This window comes from Hirundo rustica, chromosome 28, assembly GCF_015227805.2.
Source record: "Hirundo rustica isolate bHirRus1 chromosome 28, bHirRus1.pri.v3, whole genome shotgun sequence".
NCBI classification, from domain to species: domain Eukaryota; kingdom Metazoa; phylum Chordata; class Aves; order Passeriformes; family Hirundinidae; genus Hirundo; species Hirundo rustica.
The window spans coordinates 3,644,946-3,658,537 of record NC_053477.1 but is presented as its reverse complement, the minus strand read 5'-3'; the positions used below and the strand labels follow the sequence as shown (position 1 = coordinate 3,658,537).

The 13,592-nt window shown below is 63.1% G+C and overlaps 1 protein-coding gene across 1 annotated transcript; it reads right to left on the bottom strand.

Moving 5' to 3' along the window:
* Window positions 1-2,348: 2,348 nt before the first annotated feature.
* EGR3 (early growth response 3) lies at window positions 2,349-4,749 on the bottom strand. Its single transcript, XM_040087681.1, has 2 exons — window positions 4,501-4,749; window positions 2,349-3,388 (listed from the first exon to the last, which is right to left on the bottom strand). Exons 1-2 carry the CDS (start codon window positions 4,652-4,654, stop codon window positions 2,349-2,351), a joined length of 1,194 nt encoding a protein of 397 aa, XP_039943615.1. The 5' UTR covers window positions 4,655-4,749.
* Between the last annotated feature and the right edge of the window lie 8,843 nt (window positions 4,750-13,592).

Below are 13,592 nucleotides of genomic sequence, written 5' to 3'. Positions count from 1 at the left end.
CGCCCGTAAAGAGACACAGCACCCAGTTCCCTGCACATTTTTACACTCCCCTTGCACATTAAAACCTTTTCTTTTTACTTTCCGGACCAATACGGATCGTTTTTAAGCAAATAAAGATATTTACTACAGATTTTGATTGTCAGCAAACACAATATATTTACTGCATTAGCATTTGCTCACAGTGCAAATGGTACAACAATACATCAGTTCAATATTTCTGATTTTTTCCCTTAAAAATGCTGTATGCATTAACTATCATATTTGCATTACAACATGACAAATGAGCAAATGAAATGTGTGTGAAAATTATCACCTTTTCACAATATCAAGCATAATTTTTTTTTTTTAACCTTAGTATAAGGTACTATAAATCCAAGAAATAAAAACATCCACAAAATATATTACATCTGGTATGATTTTTTTTTTTTTCTCTAAGTACTCAACTTTATACAAAAGTCTTTCAAAAAATATCATTCCCTTAGGTTTGTGTGGTTAAACCTGATTGTGGTTTGTTTTTGTTTTTGTTTTTTTCTGTTCCTTTCAGTTCACATAAATTAGACTGCATTCTTCCTCTTCTCTTTATTTTTTGTATGTTTTTAATGTGTTTTTTTGTGGTTTTTTTTTTTCACATGCAGACATCAAACCTGGATAGCACGACCTTTTGGCAACAAAGATTTTTTTTTCTTTTTAACTCATTATTATTTTTGCTTAGTTTAGCTTAAATGTCTGAGCACAGTTTTATTAAAACAAAAGAAGAAAAAAATCAGAGCAGTCATGCAATGACATGCACATACCAGAAGGAGAAAGAAAAAGAAAAAATAATAATAAAAAAAATAAAATAGAGGACTAATTGATTTTTCTCCTCCATAGTTGGGTGGTTGTTTTAAAGTGACCAAATAAAATAAAATAAAAATATCTCACATTATAAAAAAGTATTCAGCAAAATACTGGGGTGCTTTTTTTTTTTTTTTCTTTTTTTTTCCCTGTATTTCTGTAAAGAATTTCCCTTCTGCTGAAAACAAACCAAAACAAAAAACAAAAAAAAAACCAAACAAACAAAAAATCATAAAAAGGAAAAGAAAACAAAAAAATAAGAAAACAAAACCCCAAAAGCTGCTGCCGGGACATCGCTCCCCGCTGCCCCCCGGAGTTGGGGGGACCCGCAGAGCCGCCCCCCGCCCCGCCAGGCTTGGGGGGCTGAGCCCTCTTACCTCCAACACGGGGAGCCGGTGCTTGGGGACACGGGGGGACACGGGGCCGGGGGGGGACAAAGGGGGCTCCAGGCCCTGCGAGGAGAGGAGCCAGATCAGCTCCTTCCATCCGTCCGTCCACCCATCCATCCATCCACCCATCCGTCCATCCATCCATCCTTTCATCCATCCATCCATCCATCCATCCTTTCATCCACCCATCCATCCATCCATCCATCCATTCATCCTTTCATCCATCCATCCGTCCATCCATTCTTCTGTCCATCCATCCATCCATCCGTCCGTCCGTCCGTCCATCCATTCTTCTGTCCATCCATCCGTCCGTCCGTCCGTCCGTCCATTCTTCTGTCCATCCATCCATCCATCCGTCCGTCCGTCCGTTCCCTCACAGATCCTGGAGCTCCCAGCCCCGGGGCAGCCGGGCAGGACGGGTCCGAGGGGAGACCCCGATCCCGGAGCAGCCAGCCCCGGCAAGGGCGGGCGGGTCGGCCCGAGCCCTGGGATCCAGGCCAGCCGGGAAAACTCCCGGGATCCGCCGCCCGGGCAGCCCGGAGCCGGGCGGGATGGAGCCGGGAGGAGCCGGGTGAGGGCGGTGGGGTGAGGGAGAGTCGGAGCCGGGAGAGCCGGGATGGGGCAATCCAGGGATCCGGGCGGTGCGAGTAATCCAGGTGCGGGAGCAGGGATCCGGGAACACGGTGCGGGCAGCAGGGATCCGGGAGAAGCGGGCGAGGAAGGGTGCGGGCAGCCGGGATCCGCGAGTCGCAGGAGCAGGCAGCCGGCAGGGATCCGGGCGGTGCGGGCGGCCCGGCCCCGGGCGGTGCGGGTGGAAGCGGCCGGGATGTGGAAGGTGCGGGAGGAGCAGGCAGCCGGGATCCGGGTGGTGCGGGCGATCCCGGCGCGGGCAGCGCCGGTCCGGGCGATCCGGGTGCGGGGCAGCGCGGGTCCCGTCGATCCAAGCGCGGGCAGGATCCGGGTGCGGGCAGCCCGGAGCCGGGGTCGATCCGGGGTGCGGGCAGAGCGGACCCGTGGCAGCGACAACCCCGGTATCCTGAACACCGTGGGGGTTCCCCCCCCGGGAGCGGTGCCGAGGCCGAGGGGAGGAGAAGGGGGTGACACCGCGCCGCCCCCCACAATCCCTCAAGCGCACGTGGTGACGGCGGGGGCGAGGGCGACGGGGGGCGAGGTGGTGGCGGCGGCGGCGGGGGGCGCGGCAGGGGGCTGCCCGCCCGAGCCCTTCTCGGCCTTCTTCTCCTTCTGCTTGAGGTGGATCTTGGCGTGCCGCTTGCGCTCGTCGGAGCGGGCGAACTTGCGGCCGCAGAACTCGCAGGCGAAGGGCTTCTCGCCGGTGTGGGTGCGGATGTGGGTGGTGAGGTGGTCGCTGCGGCTGAAGCTCCGCATGCAGATGCGGCACTGGAAGGGCTTGTGGCCCGTGTGGATGCGCAGGTGGCGGGTGAGCTCGTCGGAGCGGGAGAAGCGGCGGTCGCAACCCTCGGCCGGGCAGGCGTGGGGCCGCTCGTGGAGCGGCGTCTTGCTGGGCCGGTTGGGATACTTGCGGGGTCGGATGGGCTTGAGGGTGAGGGGCGGCTGCGGCAGCCCCCCGAAACCCGGGTGGATCTGCTTGTCCTTGAAGGCCTTGATGGTCTCCAGCGGGGTTATGGGGGGCGGGTTGACGCGGATGGGGTCCAAGCTCTGGAAGGGTTTGTGCTCCGTGATGGTGCCCATGTCGTTGGGGTGGTGGTAGAGGTTATAGTCTGGGATCATGGGGAACAGGTTGCTGTCCAAGGCGGGCTTGGCCGCCTGGTAATCCTGGGGGGAGTAGGTGAGGCCGGGGTTGCTCTGGGGGTCGTGGAAGGAGACGGGCTCTGGGTAGAGGTCACTGCAGGAGGAGTAGGGCGGCAGCGTGGGGTACATCTGGTCCACCTCGCCCTGCGGCGGCCCCATGCTGCCCGCCGAGCTCTGCGTGCTGGTGAGCGCGCCCGAGGACGGCGGCACCCCCAGGATGCCGGCGCTCATCAGGCTGATGATGTTGTCCTGGCACCAGTTGGAGGGCGAGTCGAAAGCGAATTTCCCCAGGTAGGTGACAGTCTTGTTGCCCGGGGCGGGTTGAAAAGTGCCCGAGTAGGAGGACAATTCCTGACCGGCCTTTTCGTTCGCTAAGCCAATGTCCATAACATTATCTGCAAAGTGCGAGAGAAGCGGGGCAGGGTGAGCCGGGAGGGGCCCGGGAGGGAGCACCGGAGACGCACCGGGGGATGCTCCGGGGACGCACCGGCTCCCCCTCCCTCCCGCTCCCCCCCGCCGCTTTTCCCCTCGCTGCTTCCACCCCGCGTATGCGGCGCTGCCTGCCGGGGGTCCCGACGATGCGGGGCCGCCCGCGCCGCCCCCGCGAGGAGCTGCCCGGAGGGTGGGTGGGTGGGCGGATGGATGGATGGGTGGGGGGGGACACCCCACCGCCGCGCCGCCGGGGGAAGGAGGTACCTGCGGCTACAGGTAGGATTCCTCCCCGTCCAGCCCCGGCAGCGCTGGGCACTCCGCGGAGCCGGGGCTGCGGCCGCCGACGCCGTTACCAACTCGCCGCCTTCCCTGCGCCGAGCCCCGGCGAGGAGAAACACGGGGATGGGGAGGGGGGGGGGGGGAGTGGGGGTTTAGCCTGGCGGGGCTCCGCGTGGGAGCGGGAACACGCGGGGAGCGCCCGCCCCCGCCGCCCTCGGCGCTCACCTGTGCCCCCCCAGATCCTCCCCCTGTGCTGGCCCCGCTCCCCTTTTCCCCCAAAACCCCGCGCTCCGCGAAAAGTCGGCGCCGCGTCCCGGGGAGCCCACGCCGCCGCCGCTGCGGGGTGTGTGTGGGGGGGGAGCGGCCGCCACGGCCACTCGCGTCCGCGGCGCCTCCGCACCCGCGCGGATCCCGGCGAGGGCGGGCGGCCCCTGCGCGGACACGGGGGTGCCCGGCCTATCCCCTCGGCCTCTCGGCCCCTCTGGCTTTTTCCACCCGGCTTCTCCTCCCCGCGGAGCCCGGCCGCCGTTCCCCCGTACCTGCGGCGGCGGCTCGGCGGCGGCGGCGGCAGCGCTCGGCGGAGCCCTGCAGCGATCGCGCGGAGACACGGCGAGGAAAGCGGTGGGTGGGTGCGGGGGGGGGGGAACGCACCCCAGCCCCAGCTCTTCCCTTCCCTCCGAGGCTCCATGACACCCTACCCACAGCATCCTCCTCCTCGCCCCACCGGCTCCCCCCCCCCCCCGCTCCTGCCTTTTCCCCATTTTCCTTCCTCCCCCCCCCCCTCCGCCGCCTTTACCTGCAGCCATCTGGTTGTAGTGAGCCACCGAGTCGCTGGTGCTGGAGAAGATATTCAAAGAGTTGGGGATCTCCTCTGGGTACAGATTGTCAGGCAATTGGTTCATCAAAGTGTTCATGGTCCCCGGCAGCTTCTCCAGTAGTTTGCCTGTCATAGCACTGGAGGAAAAGGCTGGTTCAACGTGGCTCCGAGCTCAGCTCCCGAGGAAACAACATCCGAGTGGCAAATCCGTGCGAGGGAAATCATGCAAGAAGAAAAGTTGGGGCGGGGGCGGCGGGGGGGAGGAGGAGGAGGAGGCGGCGGGGGGGGTGGGGGGGGGGGGGCCGGGGGTGGCCGCGGAGGAGGGGGCGCGGGGGGGGCGCGGTCCTCCGTGGGTCCCTTGGTGGTGTTTCCTCGAGGGGGAGGGGGCGATCTGGCTGGCAGATGTGGTTGTAGAAGCTGGGTGGGGGGGGGGTTGCTGGTGGTGGTGGTGGTGGGGGGGAGGATTTAACCCCTCCTCTCTCTCTCTCTGTCTCTGTCGCCGGCTCCCGGCCCCGCTCCCCCCGCGCTCGGCCCCGCTCCGCTCGCCGGTTCCTTCGCTGCCGCCCGACTGCTCCGCCGGGGACTCCGCGGGGCCTTTATGCGGGAGCGCTCCGTGACGTAGCTGCCCATATATGGACAGACAAAGCCGAGCCGAGGCCGAGACGTCACAATGGAAGCTCCGCACAATGGAACGTTGGAGAGAGCAGGAAGCGGGGCCGGCGAGCGCGGGGAAGGGGGACAGGCCACCGCGAGAGGGGGACCGGGGACCCTGCACCGGGCAAAAAGGGAACCGGGAGCCGGATATCGGGATAAGGGGAGCCGGGAACCGGCACCCGGCAAGGGGGACAGGGCAGCGGACGCCCGGCAAAGGGGACCGGTCAGCAGGCGTGCTGCACCCGGGAAGGGGTACCCGGTACCGGGCATCCTGCACCGGGAGATGGGAACCGGGACCGGGTATCCCGCACCGGATCAGGGGTACCGGGCTTCCTGCACCGAGAACCGGGCAACCTGCAGCGGGTACCAAGCAGGTTGCACCGGAAAAGGGGCAGCGGGCATCCTGCCCCGAGCACCGGGCACGCTGCACCGGGCGGTGGGCGCCGGGAACCCCGCGCAGGGCACGGGGCAGCGGGCACGCTGCGCTCGTCACCGAGCGCAGGGTACCGGGCACGCACCAGGCGTCCTGCACCGGGCACGGCGCACCGGACACCCACCGGGGGTCTCCCCCTCTGCCCTGCATCCCCCGCGCCGTGCGGGGCCGCTCCCGCAGGCGGCGGCCGCTCCAGCCCTTCCAGCCCGGATCATTCCCCCCGGGGAAGCAGCGGGGGCGCGGGGACAGTCCGCCCCCGCCGTGCCTGACCCTGCGGCCGCCTCCGGGGCTGCTCAGAGCCAGGCTCTTACAGGGAGGATTTTTTTTTTTTCCCCTCCAGTGGAGACCAGGACCGGCCGCAAAGCCCATCCCGCAGCCCGAGCTGGCGCAGGAACGGGATGGGAGGCGTGCGGGGAAAGCCACAGCGCCAGGCAGTGGAGTTTGGTGGGAAGGAGAGGGTCAGAGAGCGGGAGAGGGGGGCTGCAGAAGCCCTGCAGCCCCTCGGTGCCGTGGCAGTGGTGACAGAGGGGATGGCTCTGCCCCGAGCCGCCCCCTCCCCACGTCCCGGCTGCCGCGGAGAGCAGCGCTCGGAATACTTTAAAAACAGGTAACACTTGTTGGTCGCCTGTGATTTTAACCTCACCTCCCCCCTTTAAAAGTTTGGCACTTCCAAGGCGTCAGTAATTAGGTGGTTTCGTGCTAAGTGTGCCAACTGATGCTATCTTTAAAACCCTCCGAGTTATATAGCAAATGTATGGAAAAATGCTGTGTTGCAATAGCTCCACTTACCCAATTCCTGCAGGGCCGGCTTTGCCATGGGAGTGAAATCCGGGCTACGGGAGGGGAGCGGGCACGGGGGGCACGGACACACCGGGGGCCGGGGCTGGAGGTGCAGCGAGGCCCGGGCAGCGTCGCTGCTCGGTGCCGGCGGCAGCTCGGGGCGGGGTGGGCGGGGGGAGCCTTGCCGGGGCTGGGGGGGGGGGCAGCGAGCCCCGAATTGGGCTGTTCGTGACCGCGGGGGAAGGAGGGACCCGTGTGTTCCATCAACTTCAGGGTCAACATTCGCTTCAGGGCACCCCCCACATCAACTTCAGCCCCCCCGTGCACTCCAGGGCCGCTCATCCACTGCAGCCCCCCCCATTCACTGCACCCCAACAGCTGCGGGGGTGCCCCCCCATCTGCGGAACCCCCTTCCATTACGAGTCCCCCCTACCCTCTGCAGAGCCCCCCACCCTTTTTAGACCCCCCTCAACCCGTGCAGAACCCCCCCATCCTGCACACAGCCCCCTCTCCATCACACCTTTATCCCCCCCCATCTTTCTCAGGGCACTCTCCTCGTTTTGCACCCCCTCTCTCCGTCTCTCACCCCCACCCCGAGCCGCAGCCCCCCCTCCCCTCATCCAGCGCATCCCCCGCCCCTGGCCCGGCGCGGCCCGGGGGGAGCGCGGCGGCGGCGGCGGCGGCGGCGGCGGGGGGGAACGGGGGGGAACGGGGAGGGGGGGAGCGAGCGGGGCGGCGGCGGGCGGGCGGCCGAGGGGAAGCGCCATACAAGGCCTGGATCCGGCCCCGCCTCCGCTCCCTTCTTTGGCCGCCGGTTCCGGCGCCCCCGGCGCTGCCGAGGTGCGGGGCGGGCGCGGGGCGCGGAGGGGGGATCCGCCAGCCCGGGCGACACCGCCCCGAGCCGCGGGGGTGAGGAGGGGGTCCCGCTGAGCCCCCAGGAGTGGCCTCCCCCACTCCCTGTCCTTCCTTGTCGCCGCGTTCCCACGGTGGGAGCGCTCCCGCAGCCGCAGCGCCGGGGATGCTGCGGGGCTCCCGCTGCGTGCCCGGCTCCCACGGCCCCGCAGGGCAGAGCGGGGACCCCTCCCCAAAAATGAAATTAAACCTCCCCTCCTCATCGCTTAGTTATGTCCGGTAACGACGACACCGCCCGAGTTCCTCCCGATTTACAGCGGAGGGGCGCGGGTCTGCTCAGCCCCACCGGCACCCACGGGAGAGGGTCCCGTGGGGAATCCCTGCTCCGGAGGAAAACTGGGAAACTCCACGAGTGCCCAGCCCCACGCTCGGCTCGCACCGACGCCGGTGTGACGGTGACACGGCACGAGTGGCACCCGCTTCCCGCTGGGAACGCGGCTGTTCCCTGCCCGGTCGGGGCGGCTGGGGATGTGGGTGCACCCCAAAACCTTGGTGGTGGGGTTTAGGCCGGGTTTAAAGCTCCTGAGTCATGAGGACCTGCCGCTAAACCCGGCTGGGTGAGAGCGGGACGGCTCCGGCGCTGCCAGCGGTTTGATTGGGAACGGCCTTGAGCCAAAATAAACCGAGGCAGACTTAGACTGGCACGGAGACGGCCGCAGGGGGGTTGGACTGGCTTAGTTACAGCCCAGCTTAATGGGTCGGAGCATCCCGAGCAGAGCTCTTCACCCGACGGGAGGGGGGAGAAAATAGAGAGAGTCTCACCTGGGATGGCTCTGGATGGTTTTAAATTACAGCCCAGGCTGGACGGAGGCTGCAGCCGAGAGGTTTCGCTTTTTTGTTTCCCATTTTCGTCGTCCCACACACCTGCCTCGTGTGAACCCCGTGGTGATCCGGGTGTTTCAGTGACCTGGATCATCCGTGCTCCATGGATCTTCCACCCTGCCCCGCTCAGGTGGGGAAGTGCTGGGTCCAGCTCTGGGGAGCGCAGGAAGGACGTGGAGCTGCTGGGAAAGCTGCGGAGGTCATGGAGCTGCTCCAGGGCCTGGAGCCCCTCTGGAGCCAGGCTGGGAGAGCTGGGAATGTTCCTCTGGAGAAGGGAAAGGTTCCAGGGAGAGCTCAGAGCCCCTGGCAGGGCCCAAAGGGGCTCCAGGAGAGCTGAAGAGGGATGGAGGACAAGGGCTGGAGGGACAGGACACAGGGAATGGATCCCACTGCCAGAGGGCAGGGATGGATGGGAGATTGGGAAGGAATTCCTGGCTGTGAGGGTGGGGAGGGGCTGGGCTGGAATTCCCAGAGGAGCTGTGGCTGCCCCTGGATCCCTGGCAGTGCCCAAGGCCAGGCTGGAGCATCCTGGGACAGTGGGAGGTGTCCCTGCCATGGCAGGGGTGGCACTGATGGGATTTAAGGTCCCTCCCCACCCAAACCCTCCCAGAATTCCATGAAATTCCGCCATCCCTCCTCAATTCCAAGCGTCCCACACCGGCATTGCCCCATCCCCCCATCAGCTCACCGCAGCCTGTGCAGGGGTTGTGACGAACGGTGACATCATTTAACCGTGTCCCACCGCGGCCAGTCCCACCCGAGCGCTGGCAGCGGCCCCTCGGCGAGGAACCGAGACCCCGCAGCTCCCACGGCCCCCACCCCGGCCTCCCTGGGGGGCTGAGCGACGCCGAGAGCAGCCACACCCCGTCCCCAAAACCCCGCTGGCCCCCATGGGTGCTGTCACCTGACAGGTGACTTCTCCGCGCTCCTCTCGGTCTTGTGACCGCCCGGGCCCTGATTCATGCGCCGGGAACTCTGCAGGTGCTCCTGTGGCATCCTCGGGGGACCCCCGGCCTTCGAAAAGGGGAACTCTGTCAGGGTTTTTTACCTAATTAACAACAGCTTAATCGTACTTACAGGAAGGAGGGCACCAGCCCAGCTTTGGTGCCTCGTGGCCAGGCTGATGGGCTGCCCGCTCCCTAAAATTCCTTCGGGCTGAGCCTTGAAGGCTGGGGGACATCACCAGCTGCTCATCACCGCCCCGCTCAGCGTCCCGGGAGCTCCGGAAAGCTCCACACCGTGCGCGGCTCCGTGCTTCAGGCTCTCCACCGCACGGAGGGAGAGAGGGATCATCCGTGACCGTGGCGGTGATCGCCGCCGTTGTCACCTCATCCCGGGATTACAAAGGATGCTCAGGCACGGAGGCGCGCAGCGGAGCGCGGAGCTCTCCCCTCCGCGGCGCCGGGATTCGCTGCAGGCGCGGATCTGGGGCTGGCAGGGTCACAGAGCCGTAAAACAGAGTGTGGGGACCTGAAAGGTCACCGGCCTCCTGCCCCCGAGGGGACAGCCGCGCCCGGGCCGCGTGTGTAGGCGGCTGCCTGGATGGTCGGCAGCACAAACTTCTCTCGAGCAGCTCGGAGAACGGGGGGAAAAAAAATAAAATACACCCCTGAAAGCACGGGGTGGGCGTTGTGGGGGTATCTGATCAAACCTCGGCGGTTTGGGTTTGTTTTGTTTTGTTGGCCGGTGCTGGGCTGATGTGGCACTTCAGGGGTGCGGCAAACAGCAGCTGCCCAGATGTGGCTGCACCAGCAGCAGGTGATTGTCCCAGCATCGTGGCCTGGCATGAAAGAGGCTGGCCGGGATGGGATTGAGGGTAACCTGTAATTCCTGGGGGAGGAGACACTTCGTTGCTGTCGGATGTGGGAAATCCTCGTTTCGGGCCAAACTCCTGCTGAGGGAACTTCAGCCAGGAGAAACAAACGGGCAGAATTCCTGATCCCGGACCGGCACCCACCCGGCCCGTGTCCTTCCCAAGGCCGCCTCCCGCCTCACCTTGGTTTTCCTGATTTGCCTGTGAAAACTCCACACCCTCCCTCCCCCGGAAATATTTGGAAACGCTCACCCTGAAATATGCATGGAAAAGGAGATGAGCATTTCCCTCATGGAAAAGGAGAGGGGCAAACCCCTCATGGAAAAGGAGAGGGGCAAACCCCTCATGGAAAAGGAGACGGGCATCTCCCTCATGGAAAAGGAGATGGGCATCTCCCTCATGGAAAAGGAGATGGGCATCTCCCTCATGGAAAAGGAGAGGGGCATCTCCCTCATGGAAAAGGAGAGGGGCAAACCCCTCATGGAAAAGGAGAGGGGCAAACCCCTCATGGAAAAGGAGATGGGCATCTCCCTCATGGAAAAGGAGATGGGCATCTCCCTCATGGAAAAGGAGAGGGGCAAACCCCTCATGGAAAAGGAGAGGGGCAAACCCCTCATGGAAAAGGAGAGGGGCATCTCCCTCATGGAAAAGGAGAGGGGCATCTCCCTCATGGAAAAGGAGACGGGCATCTCCCTCATGGAAAAGGAGAGGGGCATCTCCCTCCTCCTGCAGGGGATTAAGGGACCCACAGGCAGAACTTGCTGCCCTGGGGTAGATCCCAAAGAATGGATCCCCATAAGCCAAACCCCAGGGTGGCTGGTGAGGGGAACTGTGGGAGCGCTGTGGGTGGCTGTGGGAAGCCCTTTGCTGCCTCAGTTTCCCCCGTGGCGAGGCAGGGGTCAGCCCCGCCTCAGCCTGGCAGGATGGAAAGCTCGGGATGGGGAGGAAAAAGCTCCAAACGTCTTTGCTGATCCTGGGAAGTGGGTTCTGGGTGGTTCCTGAAGGGAACAGCCCTGGGAAGTGGCTGGAGGCCGGGGATGCACCTGCAGGAGTTTGGGGTGCTGTGAGGGGAGGTTCTCCCCAAAGAGCATCCCACAAATTCCTGCTGCTCCCAGGGATGGGTGATTCTAATCCCACAAATTCCCACTGCTCCCAGGGGTTGGTGGGTGACTCCAACCCCAAAATTCCTGCTGCTCCCAGGGGTCGGTGATTCCAACCCCACAACTCCTGCTGCTCCCAGGGGTGGGTGATTCCAACCCCATAATTCCCGCTGCTCCCAGGGGTCGCTGGGTGACTCTGGGTTGTGCCAGCTGAGATCTGGGAACCTCTGGGTCAGCTCAGACCGACACAGGTCCGGTTTTCCAAGCCTTTCCTGTTATTATCCAGCTGGGGAACAACGGCAGCGGCAGCTGGCGCAGTGTGACCTGGAGATAAGGAGACAGCCGATTAGCAGGGAAAGTACGGAGCGGGTCTGGAGTGAAAGTGGTCCGGAGGGAGCAGCGCCCGAGCGAAGGATGGGATTCCAGCCGGGGATCAGGCACGGAGCAGGCTGCAAACCCAAGGATGATTTTATGGGACTGGCAATGACCTCGGCGCGGTGGCCCCAGGCAGGAGCCCTGGAGTGACCCCAAGAGGGGACCGCAAAGGAATTTTTTAACGTGAAACCAAGAAGCAGAAGAGGAACCGTACGCTGGGATCGCAGCTCCCAGTGACACAACACTCCGGAGACACCAGCGATTCCCGGACGGAGAGGAGCAGAGGACGTCAGAACCCCCAAATCCGATGGAAAAAGAGCTCGGTGCTGTGTCAGCGCGGAGGGGTGAACCCAGCACGGCGTGAGGGGCGGGATGTCCTCCCAGACAGAGAATTCCAAAGGCTTCCTGCCTGGGAAAAAAAAAGCGCTGCTCCCGAGGGCTGCTCCGCATGCAGGAGAAACTGGGGAGAGGCCAAAGGCGAGGGATCTGTGAGCCATTGAAACCAGCCCGGGGGGAATTCGCCATTTCCTTGCAATGAGGAAATGTGAGGTTGGCTGAGGACCCGCGGGGCTGCGGGCAGGGAATGGGAAGCGAGAGCTGCCGACAAGTGAGGACAGGCCGGGGCCGGGGCCGCGGGGCGAGTCCGTCCGTGCTGGCCGGGGAGCAGCAGGGGCGGCTGGCAGAGCCATCCCTCTCTCCACCACACCTTTGGGATGCAAAGCCCGGCGGGCATCCGCCTCATCCCGCAGCCGGCCGGGATAAACAGGGCAGTGCCAGGCTCGGCAGCTCCCGGGCAGGAGCGAAGCTGCTGGGCTGGGACCACCGTATCAAAAACTCCTGGAGTTTGTTGGGGTTGGGTTTTTTTTGGTTTTTTTTTTTTGGTTGTTTGTTTTCTTTTTTTGTTCTGCCGAGGAGCGTTTTGGGGCAAACCACATCTGAAGGTGCTCGTGGTTCCCGGAGGAGTGGGAGAGGCTGGGAGCTTCCCACTGCCGCGGACAAACCCGGCTCAGACAGACTCAGGGAGCAGCTGAAAGAGGAAACAAAACCTGGGCTGGGTTTCTCCCCACGGAGCATCCCTGGGATGCTCGTCCCGGGATGCCTGGCAGCGTCTCTGGGCGCAGCTGAGCTGCTGCTTTCCCTCAGGAGCTGCTGGAATTTGCATCCCAGGATGCTGCCAGAGCCTGGCTGGATGGTCCAGCCCCAGTGAGCACTTTGGGGGTCCGGGACCCCCAAACCCAACCAGCTCTAGCAGGGCCCTGTGCCCCCAGACAGCCCCACAGCGCTCCTCTGATGTTACACAGCACTTCGGAGGTCCAATAATAATTAATCGTTGCTAATTAATGAAACCATCACTGCAGGACCACCCCGCGTGCTCTTTGCTCCCCGCCGGTCCCCTCTGAGCGCTGGCACGGGCGCAGAGGTGGGGACACGTCCCTGTCCTCGCCTTCCCTATTGCTTCAGGAGCCCTAAATTCCTGCCACGGCCCAGGTGCCTCTCCCAGGGCCCGCCCGGCTGCCGGCTCCTGGAGCAGCAGAGCCGAGCACCAGCTCCCCGTGCAGGCTCCCACCCCATCCCCATCCCCATCCCGGGGGCTCCGCGTGTCCCAGCACGAGGATGAGGGCCGGGAGCTCCTCGCTGGATCATCCCAGCGCCGTGGGATGACGCCGAGAGCCCGGTGCCTCAGCATCCCGTGGGGCTGGTGATGCTCAGCCGGCCGGGGGATTCTCCCACGTCACCTCCCAAAACGGGCAGCAGCGCTGCGCGTCCCCAGCGGCACGTGGGGATTCGGGGATTATCCCTCCTGACCTATTTCCCGGAGGTGGTGGTGGTGGTGGTGGAGGGGGGATTGCAGCCAGGCTGAGCTCAGGGAGCGCTTGAGGAGCGCAGAGATCTGCGGATGATAGAGGAGCTCCCTCCGAGGCGCGAGATATCGGTAATTAATTCGCAGGTTGATATAGTTATGCGCTTAGATCATCATCAGCTGATCCTGCTAATCCCTTCTTGAGCAAGTCTCCAGCTGGGGGGGAGCTGCTGCCTGGCACGGCCCAGCTCCTGGCAGCTGGCTCGTCGCTCTGGCATCCCCAGGTGCCACCGAGGCTTCGGGGGTGCCAGGGGTGTCCCCCACTACCTGCTCCTCAACCTGGCCTTAAATCCGCGTTTTCCTGGGGTGAGCCCTCTGCAT

Bases quoted from the DNA above. Each gene is read 5' to 3' on its own strand.
- EGR3 (XM_040087681.1), bottom strand. From the start codon at position 4,654: ATGACAGGCAAACTACTGGAGAAGCTGCCGGGGACCATGAACACTTTG. The intron at 3,389-4,500 runs GTAAAGGCGGCG...CGCACTTTGCAG, and splicing joins CTACAACCAGATGGCTGCAG to ATAATGTTATGGACATTGGC.